The sequence below is a fragment of the Elaeis guineensis genome, chromosome 15 (assembly GCF_000442705.2).
Source record: "Elaeis guineensis isolate ETL-2024a chromosome 15, EG11, whole genome shotgun sequence".
NCBI lineage: Eukaryota > Viridiplantae > Streptophyta > Magnoliopsida > Arecales > Arecaceae > Elaeis > Elaeis guineensis.
The window spans coordinates 57153219-57171641 of NC_026007.2; the positions used below are offsets into that span (position 1 = coordinate 57153219).

An 18423-nucleotide genomic window follows, 5' to 3' on the forward strand; every position below is an offset into this window, starting at 1 on the left:
TGAAAAATGGTCAGATGTAATGAAGTCAGAAATTGACTCGATATACTCGAACTAAGTATGGACCTTAGTAGATCCACCCATAGGTATAGTACTCATTGGGTGTAAATAGATCTATAAAAAGAAAATAGAAGTCGATGATAAAGTAGAGATCTATAAAGTTAGGCTCGTGGTAAAAGGTTATAGTCAGCACAAAGGTATTGACTATCAGAAAATTTTTTCGTCCGTAGCCATGTTGAAATCTATCCACACTCTGCTTGCTGTTGCAGCTTATTATGATTATGAAATTTGACAGATGGATGTAAAAACTGTCTTCCAAAATGGATATCTTGAGGAAGATATCTATATGGAGCAGCCTTTGAATTTCACATCTGGTGATGGTGATCACACAGTTTACAAGCTGCAAAGGTCCATATACGAATTAAAGCAAGCTTCTTGGAGTTAGAATCTTCATTTTGATGATGCGATCAAATCATTTGGTTTCATCAAGAATGAAGAGGAACCTTGTGTATACAAGAGGATCAGTAGGAGTGCAATAATATTCTTCGTATTGTATGTGGATGATATTCTCCTTATTAGGAATGATATTTTCATGCTGATCTCAATCAAAAGATGGTTGTCCAAAGAATTCTCCATGAAAGATTTAGGGGAAGCATCCTATATTCTTGGAATAAAGCTTTATAAGGATAGATCTAGAAGGATGCTAGACCTATCATAAAAATTATACATAGAGAAAGTATCGAAGAGGTTCAGCGTGAAAAACTCTAAAAGAAGACTCTTACCTCTTAGGCATGGTATTCATCTTTCCAAGACGATGTGTCCGACCATATCTGAGGAAGTTCCGTACATGAGTAAAATTTCTTATGCCTTGACCATAGAGAGCCTCATATATGTCATATTGTGTACTCGACCTGATATTGCTCTTGCTATGAGTGTCACGAGCAGATATCAGTCGAATCCAGATGAGGAGTATTGGATAGCTATGAAGAACATCCTTAAGTACTTAAGAAGAATTAAGGATTTATTCTTGATTTTTGGAGGAGCTTCTGAGTTGTGAGTTGAGGGATATACTGATTCAGACTTCATGTCTGATCCTAATGATAGAAAGTCTACGTTAAGATATGTGTTCGCATGCAATAGTGGCACAGTAAGCTGGAAGAGTTTCAAACAATCCATCATAGCAGATTCGACCACAGAAGCTGAATATATCACTATTTTGGATGCTACAAAAAAAGACTTCTGATTTAAGAAGTTCATTACGGAGCTTGAGGTAATGATATCTGATACCATACCACTTTATTATGATAACAATAAAGCCATAGCACTTGCTAAGGAACCGAGATCTCATCAGAAATCAAAGCACATTGAGTGATGATTTCATATCATACGCGACTACCTCGAAAAGAAATATGTTGAGATACAAAGAGTAGACTCCGTAGATAATGTGGTAGATCTGCTGACAAAGCAATTAAGCCAGCCAAAGATGAAAGTCCATCTTGAGAAGATGGGACTTAAATTAGTGGCCAATTGACTTTAGTCTAAATGAAAGATTATTAGATGTATGTCCTAGAATCCAATATAGTTGACACATTGTAATAAATTTATGGCATAATTTTATATTTAATACATTGATTTGATCAATAAATAGACAAGTTTTATTTTCATTCAAGAGTGATGTGTCCTTGAATCGTCCATAAAATTAATACTTCAATGCATATTCTCAAAGTGTTGAGAATTAGAGACATGTATAAAATTTTTAAATACTCTTGGTTATAGTATCATCATGAGGATGATGATTGATCCAGATAAACCAGCACATAGATCATTTTTTTTTGGAGTAGATGAGTCTCTGGTCTACAGTGTAGAGACACTGAGCGATGAGTGCGGATAGTTGTTAGAGAATAATTAGTACTGAGTGTGACCATACGAGAGATCACTTAAATTTTTAATCAATCATTAGTGATTATCTCAATGCTGTAGTTGTATGAATGATCTTTTGATCTATGATGGTATGATTGCTCGTAGTGTGGTTACTGGAGTTTGATTGACATATAAACATGACCTTATTGAGATCTTGTAGTGGATGTTGGCGACAGTTAGTCTACTTAAGAGTAGGATACGTATCTAGATGAAATCTATCGATCATAATAGCGAGTAGTCCTATGAAATTTGAGAGGCTAAGTTTAAGAGTCTGTAGTCACAGCAACGTGATGGATAGAAAAGAATTTTTGTGAGGATTACAATTGGACTTGAGCTAATCGAATCTATCATATGACTGGTGATAAAGTTTGACGATTTATCTATGACCTACCATCTAGTTGAGATTCACGATAGAAGGACTGAATCACATATGAACTACATCTTGAGATTCTTTTTGATTCTACTGGATTGCCACTACATACTGTTAGGTGTTACTTGTGGATTGTGAGAGCTCACTAGGATTGTTCAGGATCGACAATTTTTGATGAGTTAGAGTGGAATCATTCTGACCTATTGAAAAGAGTTTTAATGACACTATGATAGAGATCATAGTATATCTCATTATCAGATAGAATTGAACCTATGCGGTCACACAATAAAGGGATTAGATCTGAAATAACCAATTGAGTTTATGAAGTCTCAATTAGGTTTAGAGAAATCCTATTGGATTCAAGGTAACATTGCTAGTACATGATTAAACCTAATTTTCTCTTTGTATTTAAATTTCTTATTTGATAAGATTAATTCAAGTTAATTATCTGCTAATAACCTAAATGAATTAGATTCATTAGGCTTCAATTGTTGGATACCCAGGATTTTGGATCATATGAATTAAGAGATCAAATCCTTAATTAATTTTCTTGATTGTTTGCATGGGGCGCCATTTGATTTGATCAAGTTGGACGTGCCCACCTAAAAGAGTGCATGTGGGACTAGCATGGAGTGTCCCCTAAGCCTCATGTGGTATGTGAAAAATAGTTACAAAGGCTCCAATAGTTGGCACCCAATGGATCTCTTAAAGGAAATCAAATATCTAAGGCAATAAAGATTCCTAATGCAAGCAAGACTTGTATTAAGGGACTATTCGGTTTTGAATAAGATTCAAACATTTTGTCTATTTAAAGGGACCTTCTCTAAGGCTTTTATCATCAGAATTTCAGCAGCCCCCATGCCTCCCAAGAGTCCCCACACCTCTCCCTCTCTTCTCCCTTCTAGTTCCAACATCCAAAGGTTGGGCATCCTCCATCTCCACGCCCAAGAGGAGCTTGGGCATCCCCTCTTCTTTGCTGATTTTTACACCTTGGTTGCTTCATAATCAAGAGAAGAAGAGCAAGAGAAGAAAAGAAGAAAAAGATAAAAGAAAGGATCAAAGAGTTGATTGCAATCCAGACTTCATTCAGATTTGTAGGATGATTGTTCTTGGAAAAGAAAAATCAATATCAAAGAAAGCCGTTCTAGACTGATTCTGAGTGGATATCCATAAAGGTTGGATATTTGTACGGCTAAGAGAGAATCTACTCTCTTCCAGATTCAAATTTGAAGAAAAAATTATGAAATAGGTATGTAATTCGATCACATATTTAATTTTAGGATAAAATTCAGCATGTGTTCAATTTTAGCATATGATGTAGATCCATGTGTTCATTGTTTTATGCATGCATGATTTAAATTAAAAAATATTTTAATCTTCTATTCTGCTATGTTGTTTAGAAAAAAATTTCAAAACATACATGCATGCCCCGACATGAAATCCCAACAGCTCGCGCGATCTATTTAGCATACAAGCCGCTTCTATTACCTCAGTCGACTTATTTCTTCGATGTACGTGATAGTTGTTCACCCCGAGTGGATCAACTCAGGCATAACTGACTCCCCGAATCTCGTGGGAGTGATTGAAGGCAAAATTATCTCGCCCACAATGACATGTCCAATTGTCCTACAATCTCAGGATCGCACGATTTCACAGTTATGCATCCAGCTATTCGATAGCCTTTTATATAAACCATCGGAGCCCCGAGGATCAGATAAACCAATTAATCCCTCTCAGAGAGTTGTTTTATTATTTTTTGAATCTGACTTGAGCATCGGAGGGTCCTCGCTGAAGTCACAACCTTCGATTTGAACTTGTTTTGCATGTTACTTCAGTGCCAACAATCTTGCGTGAGGCTCAGTCGTTCTCCGACCTCAATCAATTTCAGACAGCAACAGATACTAAGAGTCCTATATCAATAATTCGAGCTATTAAGTATTATCTATTATTTTTAAACTACTTCTATATCAAAAAAATTATATAATTTAGAGATCTCTAATTTATTTGTTAAATAAATAAAAAATTATATATTAAAATTTTTCTTTCATAAAGGGGAGTGGCATTTTCCAAAAGGTGGGAAGTCTTGTGGTCATGGAACTCGTCCAAACACTAAGCACTGTTATTAGCGTCTTGAGATTCCTCACACTTTATGCATTGCTTAATGGAAAATTTTCATATTTGGAGGTGAGTGGTCCAGATAAGTATACTTCCTTGAAAATCGACATGTGCAGAATGCAAAGGATGGCGGTTTGCTATCCTACAAAGTACTTCAAATCATTTGTTTAAAAATGTTCAAAACTAGTTAGCATCTTGCTAAGATGGGGACAACTTAAAAAAGTTTTGAAGTTGAGCTTTTTGACTGAGATATTCCTTATCAACGAGATAGAGGCCAATGGAGAAGAACAATTGTGCGAGTTCAGTATAAGTGTAAAGACTTGTTAAATATCTCTCAAGTGGAATTTGCATTGATGAATGGAGTAGGAACATTTACTTGGGAGTGACTCAATTATCCTTGTTCAAGTAGTATTACCAAAATAAAGAAAAACAAAAATCCCTGTTCAAGTAGAACAAGCAGACAAGATACTATACTAACTCTGACCCTATTTGGCCTATATATATATATATATATATATATATATATATATATATATATATGTGGCTTTTGGGTTCTATCGAAAAGGTTGTTCTCTATTTGAATGTCAACATTGTGTTCACATTATGGACTTACTACTCAATTATATTGTCCTCCACACATAAGTGAGATTGATTAATTGTTAAATTGAATTTGTAAAGAAATTTCCTTTATTCTTGTTGTAAGAATACTGCTTTAGGTAGCTTTTAGTGGAAATGGAGCACCACACAATTTGGTGTTTTAGCGGACATGCTTGAAAGTTATTTTTATATGGTTTTTGGGTTCTATCAGAAAAGAGGTTATTCTCTGTTTGAATGGAGAGAGTCAATCCACTCGTAAATGAGTCAATACTGTGTTCACATTATGAACTTACCACTCAATTGTATGATTAGTTTCAATATTAAATTTGTAAAGAGGTTTCCTTTATTTTTGTTGTAAAAAAATTTTTAAGAGATGTTTGATTGAGGAGAGTAGGGTTCTGGAATCGGAACCAAAATGGATGATTTTCATTCTAACCGTTTAGTTGGAAAAAGTTCCATTCCGATTTTGATTTCGGAATGGAATGGAAATGGCTCAATTTATATAGAACTCAATTCCTACTTTTCTCTATAGATTTAAATTTTCATTTCAATTTCGATTCCGATTCTGATTCCGATCACGAATCAAATGCTTCAAAAGATTTAGCCATTTCGATTCCGATTCCAAGCCATTCTGATTCTCATTCCCATTCTAATTTCGATTGCGAACCTAACACCTCCTTAGTGGATACGGAGAACACTCAATTTGGTAGTTAGATTTTAGTGGACATGATCCAAAGTAATTCATGATGTGATGCATCAAGGATAGATAAATACAACATGAGGATAGATGGTGCAAAGTTATTAATGAACCAGAGCAAAGGTCGGTGAATACAGCATGAGCTCTTGGAGTTCCAAAACTTATGCAGTCTCTATTCATCATAAATTGATGGATGTTATGAGCAGAAATGGAACGAATGAAAGATACGTGCTTGCCTTCTAGCTTAAGCTGTACCCATGAAATTACATCCTATTGTCATTTTCTCTTATTTTTTATTATTTTTATAAAATTTATTTTTTTTTTCAAAATTATTGCCACATATTAACGGGATGTTTGGTTCGCAACTGAAATCAGAATGAAAATAAAAATCGAAATGGCTTGGAATTGAAATCGGAATGGTCAAATCATCCGAAACGTTTGGTTTGTGATCGGAATCAGAATCGAAATTAGAATTGGAATGAAAATTTGAATCCATAGAAAAGAGTAGAGATTGAGTTCTATATAGATTGAACTATTTTCATTCCAATCCAGAATCGAAATCGGAATGAGATTTCTCCCAACCAAATGATAGGAATAGGAGCCATCCATTCCGATTCTGATTTCAAACCTTCATTTTCTCTAATCAAACATCCTCTAAAAGCAATAGTAATGATAATGCAAAATTGCATGGGGGATGGAATAGCAACCAAATTTATCAATATTTTAACATTATGTATATGTATAAAATTTATAAAAATATTATATAACGTGAATGATGTAATGACCATAAAAGAGTTCTTAGACTTGTCATATGTTTATGTCCACATACATCATGATTATTTATGTTATGTGGTCAACTTTATAATTAATAACTCAAAAAAGTTGCCCATGAATTAATTTGTTATGATGGTTGTTAGCAGCAGGTCACTGGCTCACCGCCCATCATCCATTTAATATTGAAAGCATGCTTTTGTGTTTACCAAATAAAAAATGGCATTCTTTTGTTATATCAACCAAGTTTTCTATTCCATTGTTGGCCCATTATAAACATCATTTATGTTTCTAGTATTAACAATAATAATGGAACCCCCTGGTTATTTAATTAAGCAATTACAAGGGGAGACAATGAGTAACAAGGGGGAAATGATATCATAATGGATGAAAACAATCATTAACAAACCATAATACTATTTTTCTCAATGCCCTGCATGCAAAGCTATTTTATAATATATATAATTAAAAAGTGAGGAGATCATTTAATGGCTACTATTCTGCTACAACAACTGCTATTTATGTTACATCGGAAGCAAAAAAAGCCTCTATCTCATTAAAATGAGTGCCTTCATCTATCCCTCATGTGCTCAATTAAATTTCTTTTCATTAGAATCTCTCCACTGATATTTTCACTCAAAGTCATCGTAGCCATCCAAATTCCCCTTGTATGAAATATCATTGTAACGCCATGCACGTTATTTCAAACTATCCTCTTAACATTTTTTGCCAAAAAAAAAAAAACTATATTCTTAACACCAAAAGTGGTGGATGCACGCTACTTGGCTATAAAAAGTTGATTCCCCTCTCCCCTTCTCTCTCCATCCTCTCCTCTTCTCTCTATAGCCCACGGAGGGCTCTTCTTCTCCACGATGAGAGTCGTAGAGAGGGAGAAAAGCCTCCTAGTTCTCTGTCTCTCTCTCAAGAGAAGAATTATTTAGGTTTTCTTTAGATTTTGTTATCATAATACTTATGAGCATGGCCACAATGCATGGATCATTCATCACCTTCTCGCCCTTGGCCTTGATGAGGACGTAGACGTAATCCAACAACCCCCAGGTTTGTGTCTCTCCGTCAACTTTTTCTGTTGATCTTTTTTTTTTTTTCTTTTTTTAAATTTGTTTTCTCTGCTGTTAAAATGTCATAGTTGTCTCTTTGTATGGTGATCCTTTTTTCCCTGTTTTGTGGTCTCCAAGGTGTTATACTTTTTACGTCAAGGACACCGTACATGCATTATTCATCATTGGTTTATTCATTTAGTTATTTTCATGTAAATTAAATACTTTTATTAATTTGATTGTGTTAGGATTTGACGCCTCGAGATTTAGCCCATATTGAGCCCACAGCGAGGTTCGCGGCGAAAAACGGAGTCCAACGAGACCAAGATCATCCGAAACAGAGCTCGGATAGAGGAGATACGAGCTTTTGAAGTCGGCACGAGATTTGAGGCGGTGGAGGATCGCCGGCGGCCAGCGGCGCGGCCGCAAGCGGCGGCGTGCGGGACGCGCAACCCAGGCGCGCGGGACCTGCTACCCAGGCCTGCGGCCCAGGCGGGCGCACGGCCCAGCCGGGCGCATGGCCCAGGCGCGCGCAGGCCCGCGCGCGGGAGTGGGCCGGCCCAGGCCCAGGCGCCTTGCCTGGGCCCTGTTCTCCGGTCCATCATGGACCGGGCGGTCCACGGGTGGGCCTGTGGACCGCGTGGGCGTTTCCCATGCGTTTCACGCGGTCCACGGCACTATTCCGTGGATCGGAGCGCGATCGAACGGTGTGGGTGGCTCCCGGTCTTGATCCGACGGTCCAGGGGGTTATCTGGCTTTGTTTAGGACTCCTAATTCATCTCTAATCAAGTTTTAAGCCCTTTAAATAGGGCTGATCGTTAACAGAGAGGATTCGTGGTTCGATTTTTTGCCTGAGACCGCGCAGAACCCGAGAAGAGGAGTAGAGAGAGGCGGAAGCGCTGAGAGACAAGGAGCAGGAGGCTTTTGGATAGCAGTCGCCAGGCACTTCAGGGGTTCAGGGGGTCTTCCAAGAGAGAGAGAGCTTTTGTGAGGAGAACTTCTAGTGAGAGAGAATTGGGTGTACAAGGGTTGAGGGTGAGGTCTCCTCTTGTAAAATTTTCTTTTTCATAGTGAAGTTTGCATGCCCCGTGGAGGCGAGCCATTTTATGGCTGATCCACGTATTTTGATTGTTTTCTTTTATTTTGTTTCTTCTTTCTTCCTACTGCATCGTGTGGTACTGAAAGGATCTTGGGAGGTGGTGTCCTGGCCAGACATCCACCCAACAAGTGGTATCAAAACAAGGCGGTATAAGGACGCAGATTGCAGCGGTGGTGAGCAAGACTGAAGATTGAGAAGATAGGAACAATCAAGATGGAGATCAACAAGTTCGATGGTAAGAGCAATTTCTCCTTGTGGCAGGAAAGGGTGAAGGATGTGCTCATTCAACAGGGGTTGATCGATGCTCTCTTGTGCGATGAGAAGCCGACCACCATGGAGGTGCGGGATTGAAAATGGCTACAGATGCAGGCGGTGAGTACAATCCGCATGTACATGACGGATGAGGTGGTGATCCATGTGCTGAGCGAGACTTTCCCGACGGTGCTATGGTCGAAGCTCGAGGAGTTGTACATGGCGAAGTCTCTCACCAACACACTTTTTCTCTGCAGGCAGTTCTACCAACTACGGATGACTGAGGGACAGAGCGTGCAGGAGCATCTGAGCCACTTCCAGAAGATCCTCACCGATCTCCTCAGCGTTGGCGAGAACATTGAGAAGAAGATCAGGGTGCTGGTTTTGCTGGCATCGCTTCCCCCTTCGTACGAGTCCTTGATGACTGCTCTTCTAGTGGGGAGGAGCACTATCAAGATGGACGAGGTCACCGCGGCGATACTTCAGAACGAGGTTCTCAGGAGGGAGAACCCAGCTTCGAGTTCTGGCGATAGCTCAGCTTTGGTGGCTTCTAGAGGAGCAGGAGGTGGTAGACGGAGCGACAGGAGATCGCAACGAGGGCGGTCCAAGTCCAGGAGGGACTTGAGCAAAATCAGATGTTACCGGTGTGAGGAGTTGGGGCATCTAGCCAGAGATTGCCCTCAACTCAAAAATCGGACGGTGGCTACTGTAGCGACGGCCGGCAGTGATTCAAATGGAGATGTCCTGGAGATATCTGACGAGGTATCTACTTCTTCCCAGCAGTGGATATTAGATTCTGCATGCCCCTATCATGTATGTTGCAGAGAAGAGCAGTTTGACTCCTTGGAGAACAGTGAGGGCACTGTATATCTGCCGGATGGATCGAGCTGTGCGATCAGAGGCATTGGGACGGTCAGTTGGAGGATACATGACGGTGCAGTGAGGAGATTGGGGGAGGTCCAATACATACCCGATTTCAGGCGAAATCTTATCTCACTTAGCAGACTGGATTCGAGAGGCTACAGGACGGTAGCTGGTGGAGGAATCCTGAGGGTGTTACGTGGTGATAGGATTGTGCTGGAGGGGAAGAAGGGGAGCAGAGGATATTATTACCTGGCAGGGAGCCCAGTGCGAGGTGGAGCTTCGGGAAACAGGCGGAGCCCAGAGCGAGGTGGAGCTCTAGGAGGCGGATCGGGCACGAGACAGAAGACTCGGGAGGACAAGAGGCGACGTCGCAAGGTGAGATTCCTATTGCCGCAGGATGATGCTCCGAGTAGGTCTCAGGTTAGGAGGAGCACAGCATACGACAGAGATGGGATCGAGCAGCCTGGCTCGACTCCCATGTTTGCCCATCCATGATCAGCAGGCGATTGCCCCAGGGCATGGGGGCGAGGGGATCCAGAAGCTCTCGGAGTTTGGAGGAGGCTGAATATCGAGTCGAGATGGAGATTGTTAGAATTTGACGCCTCGAGATTCAGCCCACATTGAGCCTACAACGAGGTTCGCGGTGAAAAATGGAGTCCAACGAGACCAAGATCATCCGAAACGGAGCTCGGATAGAGGAGATACGAGCTTTTGAAGTCGGCACGAGATTCGAGGCGGTGGAGGACCGTCGGCGGCCAGCGGCGGGCGGCAGCGGTGCGGCTGCAGGAGGCGTCGTGCGGGACGTGCGACCCAGGCCCGCGGCCCAGGCGGGCATGCGGCCCAGGCGGGCGTGCGGCCCAGCCTGGCGCGCGGCCTAGGCCGGCGCACGGCCCAGGCGCGCGCAGGCCCGCGCGCGGGAGCGGGCCAGCCCAGGCCCAGGCGCCCTGCTTGGGCCCTGTTCTCCGATCCAACGTGGACCAGGCGGTCCACGGGTGGGCCTGTGGACCGCGTGGGCGTTTCCCACGTGTTTCACACGGTCCATAGTACTATTCCGTGGATCGGAGCGCGATCGAACGGCGTGGGTGGCTCCTGGTCTTGATTCGACGGTCCAGGAGTTATCTGGCTTTGTTTAGGACTCCTAATCCATCTCTAATTAAGTTTTAAGCCCTTTAAATAGGGCTGATCGTTAACAGAGAGGATTCGTGGTTCGATTTTTTGCCTGAGATCGTGCGGAACCCGAGAAGAGGAGTAGAGAGAGGCGGAAGCGCTGAGAGACAAGGAGCAGGAGGCTTCTGGACAGCGGTCGCCAGGCACTTCAGGGGTTCAGGAGGTCTTCCAAGAGAGAGAGAGCTTTTGTGAGGGGAACTTCTAGTGAGAGAGAATTGGGTGTACAAGGGTTGAGGGTGAGGTCTCCTCTTGTAAAATTTTCTTTTTCATAGTGAAGTTTGCATGCCCGTGGAGGTGAGTCCTTTTGTGGCTGATCCACGTATTTTGATTGTTTTCTTTTGTTTTGTTTCTTCTTTCTTCCTGCTGCATCACGTGGTACTGAAAGGATCTTGGGAGGTGGTGTCCTGGCCAGACATCTACCCAACAGATTGCTTCTTTCTTTTGTTGGTTTGGATTTTTTTTATCAACTTTTTTTTAAAAAAAAAAAATCTTGTTCGCCTCCACATCCATCTACATCTTTGTTTTTTTTATTTGTACTTCTCGCTAACATTTGATATTTTGACAAATTTATCTATTTTCCAAAACAGTCCTCTTAAATTTTAGTTGCTCTACATGATTTGATTTCCTTGCTTTGTAAATTGTAATTGAAATTTGTCAAAATTTTTGACCTCGAGTCCAGGCCTTCTTTATTCTGCTTTCCTCTGTTGTTTCCTAACTCATCCATTTATATTGTCGTCGTGGTCATCATCATCATTTTTACTACAAAATCTCATCATTTTATGGGACTGTATATTTTCACTAAGATGACATCAGATTTCTTTAACCTCTTTTGGTTCTCAGTTAAACCAATTGTCAAGGTCTTCTAATCTATAAAAAGAGAATCTTAGTGTGAGGTATCATTTCTGAGTAATTCACCCTTTTTTTTATGTGTGTTATAATCAACAGCTATAGTTTCCCCTATAAATCCATGACAGATTATTTCTATTTACATTTTCCTTGTAGTTTGGATTGATATTTGGTATAGACTGTCTTTGATGGTGAGACGCCATTTTTCCATCAGTCCAAGGTAGTGCAGCTTGCTGTTTTATCCCTGAACCTTCACTTGCCACCTCAGTGCCTTGAGTTGGTTGTTTGGTTTTAAATCAATGGTGGTTTGCTTGTGCCCCCTTCTGGCTATGTTAGGCAGTTCTCTTGTTATAGGTTACGGTTAAATTCACCAAGCCTAGGCATGCACTGGTTCTTATAATCTACTATGTAGCTGTCTTATATGAGGTGGCTTGGTTGTTTCACTCCATTTCAAAAATTATTGATTAACCTGTCACTGATTTTTTGTTTTGTGGTGATCATGCATCATGATGTATTCAGTCTTGTTAGTTTTACTGTGTCTTTGTTTCTTCTTTTCGTTTGACTCATTTGTAATTTGATTTATGTTTTGTTCAAGACAAAAGTGATTAGAACCTTTCCATTATATAAGGCCAGGTAAGCCTAGGTATTGGTAGGTTGTGGAGAATTTTTTTGCATCTTACCTAAATATATAAGTGCACGGATCCTTTGCAGTGCACCGCACCGTACAGTGCACTGCATGTGCCGTCCATCGTGCGATGGACAGTGCACGCGACCCATGTGCACGCGCGCATGGTGACGTACGATGGATGGCCCGCATGACGCACCACCTGGTGCGGTGCATCATGGTACCGGAGAGGATCCGCGTCCAATATATAAAGCACTCATTTTGGTTTATTTCCATACTTTGGAGATTTTCTGTTTTTACAACACAGTGATGCTTTCTCACTGATTTTAGATTCATTTGCATGTTTAGGCCTTCCCGCCAAGCTGCCCGAGGTGGTTGACTCTTGGAAAATGTCAAAAATGCAATCCAAAGGAAAAGATCCAGAAACAATGATCATCGCACTCCTGCTACTGAATTCTAAGTTGGTTAGAGATTTTTGAAACATCTGAAACCTCGAGCAAATCATTCTAATATAAGAGGGATAAAAGCTTGTACCTTATGGAATGGCAAATGTAACTACAGCAGCCATAAAAGCATGAGCAGAATGATTAAATTCTTACTCTGATACACTCCAAGTATGTAAATATATTAGCAGCATCATAAGTCCAATATTTGTATAAATTTCTTAGACATATTGCAAGAGAACCTTGTAAAAGCAACCTGTTCTTTTCCTTGACTATAAAAGCAGCCTGTTCTTTTTCCTTGACTATGTGTTTGAATGGACACAAGAAAAATCTTGTATGGATATTTATGATCACCTTAGAACATCTGATTGTGTACTATATAACAATTTTTTAAACTTGATCAATAATCTACCTGTTCTAATATTCTCCTCCATTGACTGAATACTTGGAAGGCCCCTTTGGCTCTTAAAGTTTTTATGATTCACTCTGGTTGTCTATTCAATATTTGATCTTATATGAAGGATACTTCCCTTTTTTCTGGCAGATTCTATAAAACAAAGTAATCATCATGGGTGCCTGCATATCCAAATCACAGAGTACACCCAGACTGCAGAAGTACCATCTGAGATCCAAAAAATGCTGTGGAAGATAGCTACTGCGGCTCCTGATGCACCCAAATCCCAGATTGGCGATGGAAGTTGCTCGACGGATTTTGCTTTTAGTGAGTCTGTTCATGTGGAGACTGCGGCAACGACTCATCAAAAATCTGAGGTTTCCAACTTGACATTTCATCTTACTCAGATGCAGGGGCACCATGGTCAGGTGGATGCTGAAGGTATTTTTGCTCTTACTTGGAACCACTGATAGAGGAATACAATTAAGTTTTGATCTCAAATCTGTTTATCATTTGCTTCTGTCTGTAGATTCATTGCAACTAAGAATGCAATACATGATCTAAGAAAATATAACACACAGATACAGGTTCATGCATTTGTTTCCCCTCTTTCCCATTTGATTTGTATGTTAACTAGCCTTAGCACTTTCTTAATTCTGTACTGTTTTCCTAGTAGCAACCTCCTTGAGATGGAGTTGTCAGTTATTTTTTCTCTAATGCAATCAGAGTGAGAAGAGTAACTGTAATTGATGGATATGTAATACTACATGGCCCTTGTTGCCAATAAAAGGATCTAAACCAGGCTGGATGGTCATATGTGATCATCATATAACCCTGAAGCTCACATCTAGTACACTGCATTTATGTTTTCTTTAATTGAACCCTGCATGCAGGAAGTATCCTTGGACCAGTGACTCAAATCAAATGCAGGGTCGTGCCTAGAGGATGCATGGTTTGACTGTGTCAGTATCCTAGAATCTGATGATGATGATGATTTCAGAAGCGCCCATGGAGGCAGAGTGAATTATATCTGTCATCTTATTTGTTAGATTTGATTAAATGGTCTTTCCAATTTTATCTGACCTGATTATGTTCAATGCAGACTGTTCTCCATCTGCAAATGCAACTGGGACTCAAAAGCTGCAGTATGAAAATGCCTTTGCGGATGCCATGTGTAAGTTTGAGGAGCTTTGTGGTAACACTCCAATAGCATCGACTGTTGAAAAATATTTGAAAAGAGATGGAGGGAAAACTGCATCCTATATGCTTTCTGTAGCAAAGATTGATATTGAAGCAGATTTAGAATGCAAGGCACCAAATTTTATACCAAGACAACAGCTTTGGTAGATTCATATGGTAGCTTTAAAGGTTTTAAAAAACATGACACAGAAGAAAAATGTCATGAGAGCAAGATACCATCTCGGGTAAATAAGCTAGTTCCTTCTGTAAGCTTTAATCATAAGATTAAAACACCAAGTGCTAGCCTACAGTGTCAAAAAAGGAAGACTGTGGTTTTAAGTTTTTCTTCTAAGAGGAAGTCTTACGATGGAAAAGATACAACTGAATTTTGTAACTACAACCTTTTGCCTTTTACTTATTCCACTGATGTTCCAATTAGCATCACTACTTGTTTGCTGAGAATAAAATGTGGAAGTGGTGATAAGCGCTGATATGATGATACGCACTAAACTTGACCATCTCAGTTAAAACTAGACATCTCAAAATTGCCAGAAGTTTCAATTTATGCAGTCATACGTTGCAAAATTGTACCAATGCTGATGTAAACTTTACAATGATCACTCCAAACCTTTCTCTGCCGCCTCCACAACAATATACTTCTGCTTAAACATTGATTTTTCTTAAAACAGATGTATATTATGAACACAATCACAAAGTATTAATTTATTCAGACATCTTTATTGGCTCATACTTACCTTTCTTTATACTTTTCATGGAAGGTTAATCCTGGTCCTTTCTCTAAACCTACCTCTAGCCCATCATCCAGCTTTGAACATTTTTGCATTTTGGTGCTACATTTTCCTGTATAGTTTGAACTCGCCTTTTCATTAGATGATAATGCCATAAGCACATTTATTTTCTATTACTGGTTGAGTTCATATAGGTTCTAGGCTCTGTAAAACTACATATAGAATTTACCTGGTTGTCTTGATAACTTCCTAAGAGAGTTACAAACCTTTGTCTCTAACATAAGTTCTTGCTATTTCCTCTGTTTGGTCATTGTGCTTTTAGATTTTGAAAATCAAAAATTTGGTGACGCCTGCTCTCTGAAGCTCACCATCGCATTCCATAACATATCAAATTCCTGTACTGCATTTATTTCTCCGTATAATTTGGTCCATGTATATAATGACAGAATAGCAGTGTTGTGCAAATATTGTGATTGAAATAGGATATCAAGTTGCAATAGTTGTTCTCTCAACTCTTTTCTTTGTAGAATCTCAGAAAGATGATATTTGTGGCATTTTTATTGCAATCAGTGCCTCAAAGCGATTATTATTCCATCCGAGAGGAGGGCTCATAATTCCATGTTCTGCAGCGGGGCAATCAACAGCAGGATGCTGGTCTTTTCTTGATCCTTCCACTTTCAAGCTTCGTCGAGTAACTTATTTCAGGCATGAATTGCTCAAATTCATATTATTTATATGCCTTGTTTGCCTAAGTTTGTATACTTCTTTTGCAATTATAACCTGCACTTATCTGAAAAATGTTATGCAGAGACAACAACAAATCTCCTGCTCCAAACTATGCCCCATATTATCCAATCGGTGTAGATATGTTTGTATGCCCATTCAAAGTACATCACATTGCTCAACACATTGAGCTTCCACATGTCAAGCCTCACAACAAAGTTCCCTCGCTCCTGATTGTTAATATTCAGGTATGTGGGACATCTTTCTCAGACTTTTGTTATGACTAGGTTTGCATCTTCAGTGGTTGAAATAGATAGTTAGATGTATATCTTATGTTATTATTGTATTGTCATGACAGATGCCTACTTATCCTGCTAAAATGTTGCCAGGTGATAGTGATGGGGAAGGGATGAGCCTTCAAAATTTCTGATTGTTTTGACAAAGAGGTTTCTTCCAATTTCCAGGAATGCATAAGGGTAAGGTTCTTTCCATCGATCTTCTACAATTCTTCTGCCTTGGTGCAATTGTGTTAATTAGGCTCTAAAGAAGGTGATGGCACTTGTTGGTATCTTTCAGTCAGTCATATTTCAACTGATAAAATTTACTCTTTTGCAGAGGTTTATTGATGGTGACACTGAAAGGGTTAAAGGATTTGTAATGGATTCCCAAGTTTCTTATAGAGAAAGGTTGAAAATCTTGGCTGGGTTGGTTAATCCTGAGGATCTCCATTTAAGTTCTACAGAAAGGAATCTCATACAAAAAAATAACGAAAAGCCAGTTGCTTTCACGCCCTCAACAAAATTTCTATCCGGTATGGAATGAAATCCTCTTCTTTCTACCTCGCATATCGGAGAACACTGATAATTTTTTGTAATGTAAAAGCTTGAAGATATTCATAACTTATGATAAGCTTGAGGATCATTCGCAGTGTAATTGGTCATCATTGTGGTGTAGAAGCTTAAACTTGGAATAAAACGTGCTACCATATTTTGTCGATAAATATTTGTAGAATGTTAGCAGATCATATAAGATGTTAACGGACTAAACAAACTTTGCATGTTCACGTCTTTCTGCATCAGTTTGGTGGTACCGAAAATTATTTGGTTCTCTGGTGTAACACAAGTTTACATCTTAAGAGAATTATGCTTAATGAAGCTTTGCACCTGCATGTGGTAGACATTTATCCCATTTTATGTTTATATGTTTTGTAAGCAGTGCTCTTTATTTTTTTCTTGAGAAGAGTATGCAGTGCTCATTATTGTTAATGGATTGCAGGGTCCAAATTACTTTGAGATTGACCTGGATGTACATCGCTACAACCACATGTCAAGATGGGGTCTTCAAAGATTGCGCAATCGTCTGAATAATGGGATTCTTGATTTTGGTTTAACTATCCAGGTAATTTTAAACTTAGTTCGGACATGCTGTCGCGATCTACAACTTTTTTTTTTGGTAACAGATCTACAACTTTATTAATGTACCTGATCTATTTCATCTTCTGTAGTCAGTATCAAATCATCTACAAATATGTTGGAAAGGGAGACCAAGTTACCCATGTTAATGTGTGCTCTGTCTTGTAGGGTGTAGTCTTGGTGCCTGAATTGGTTTAGGTAACAACTAGTCCTGGGAAAAACTGATGCAGGCCCAGAAGCAGGAGGAATTTCCAGAACAGGTCCTAGGCTGAACAAGATTGATTTTGTTAATCATGGCCAGATCCCAGCTCTTGTGGCTTGATCATGATGATTGAAGCCTGAGGAAAGAATTGTTGCTCAAGCATTTGTATCCAATTCATGGGCTGGAAGGGGGATAAGAATAAGGGGCATTGATGCTAAACCCTTTTATGTAAATTCTATTAATAATTTCTCTCTCTATCTCAACATATACACTCAGAAATTCAATTCCAATATAATAATAGCATCTGTTGGGATAAATTCTCGTCGTCCAATCGGCTAACATGCTTCTCCGTCTCTCAACCAACTAAGCTACTACAATTCAATCTGACTTGGATCAGTGAGTGCCGCCCAAGTGGTTCTCCACCGATTTCTATCGACAACATCTTGCCGACTAATGACAGCAGACATAATCGAGTCGGCCTCAAGCTGATTAGGTTCGACATGCTGCATATGACGAATGATAAACGGCATATGGCTGACTAATTACTTGGTGTTTAGCTGACTACACCAATTAACGATGGGGTGCCACCCCTTGACAGGCCCACTCTACCGACTCCCATGGAAAGAGCCTCGGTCAACTAGTTGAGCACTAAACGTGGCCGCCACACCATCCTGACAAGCCACATCGGATCACGTCATTTACGCCGTATCCTGATCGGCTAGTTGTGTGCTATAATGTGATGCTACGGATTTATTAATTGCATCAATGAGATCATTTATTATGTCCCATGCATGATAGCGTCCGCCGTCACGATCATGTGTGCACTGAATATAAGGCACACCCGTCATTAGAGCTATTTAAGGATGCCCACACGATGCTGTGTGGCTGACAGGAGATGATTGACATGATCACCTATCATCCTATCAACCATATTGCTCCCTCT

General features: G+C 40.0%; 1 protein-coding gene across 4 annotated transcripts; it reads left to right on the plus strand.

Moving 5' to 3' along the window:
* Positions 1–7315: 7315 nt before the first annotated feature.
* LOC105058014 (uncharacterized) lies at positions 7316–17766 on the plus strand. Of its 4 annotated transcripts, XR_012137188.1 has the most exons (11): positions 7316–7526; positions 12727–12992; positions 13366–13656; positions 14109–14229; positions 14318–14389; positions 15714–15848; positions 15952–16114; positions 16256–16342; positions 16482–16677; positions 17142–17264; positions 17447–17766. XR_012137188.1 is itself a non-coding variant. In XM_073249413.1 (7 exons), exons 1-4 carry the CDS (start codon positions 14569–14571, stop codon positions 16277–16279), a joined length of 393 nt encoding a protein of 130 aa, XP_073105514.1. In that variant the 5' UTR covers positions 14399–14568; the 3' UTR covers positions 16280–16342; positions 16482–16677; positions 17142–17264; positions 17447–17766. The 4 variants fall into 4 exon arrangements, 1 of the variants encoding a protein (XP_073105514.1); XR_012137187.1 differs by lacking the exon at positions 7316–7526 and having other exon boundaries at positions 11478–12992; XR_012137189.1 differs by lacking the exon at positions 7316–7526 and having other exon boundaries at positions 11478–12992; positions 14109–14177.
* The last annotated feature ends 657 nt before the right edge of the window (positions 17767–18423 follow it).

Excerpts from the sequence above, each read along its gene's own strand:
- LOC105058014 (XM_073249413.1), top strand. The coding sequence starts at position 14,569 with ATGGTAGCTTTAAAGGTTTTAAAAAACATGACACAGAAGAAAAATGTC. Across the intron at positions 14,640-15,713 it reads AGAGCAAGATACCATCTCGG|TGCCTCAAAGCGATTATTAT; the intron begins GTAAATAAGCTA and ends TATTGCAATCAG. Across the intron at positions 16,115-16,255 it reads TCCTGATTGTTAATATTCAG|GTGATAGTGATGGGGAAGGG; the intron begins GTATGTGGGACA and ends AAATGTTGCCAG.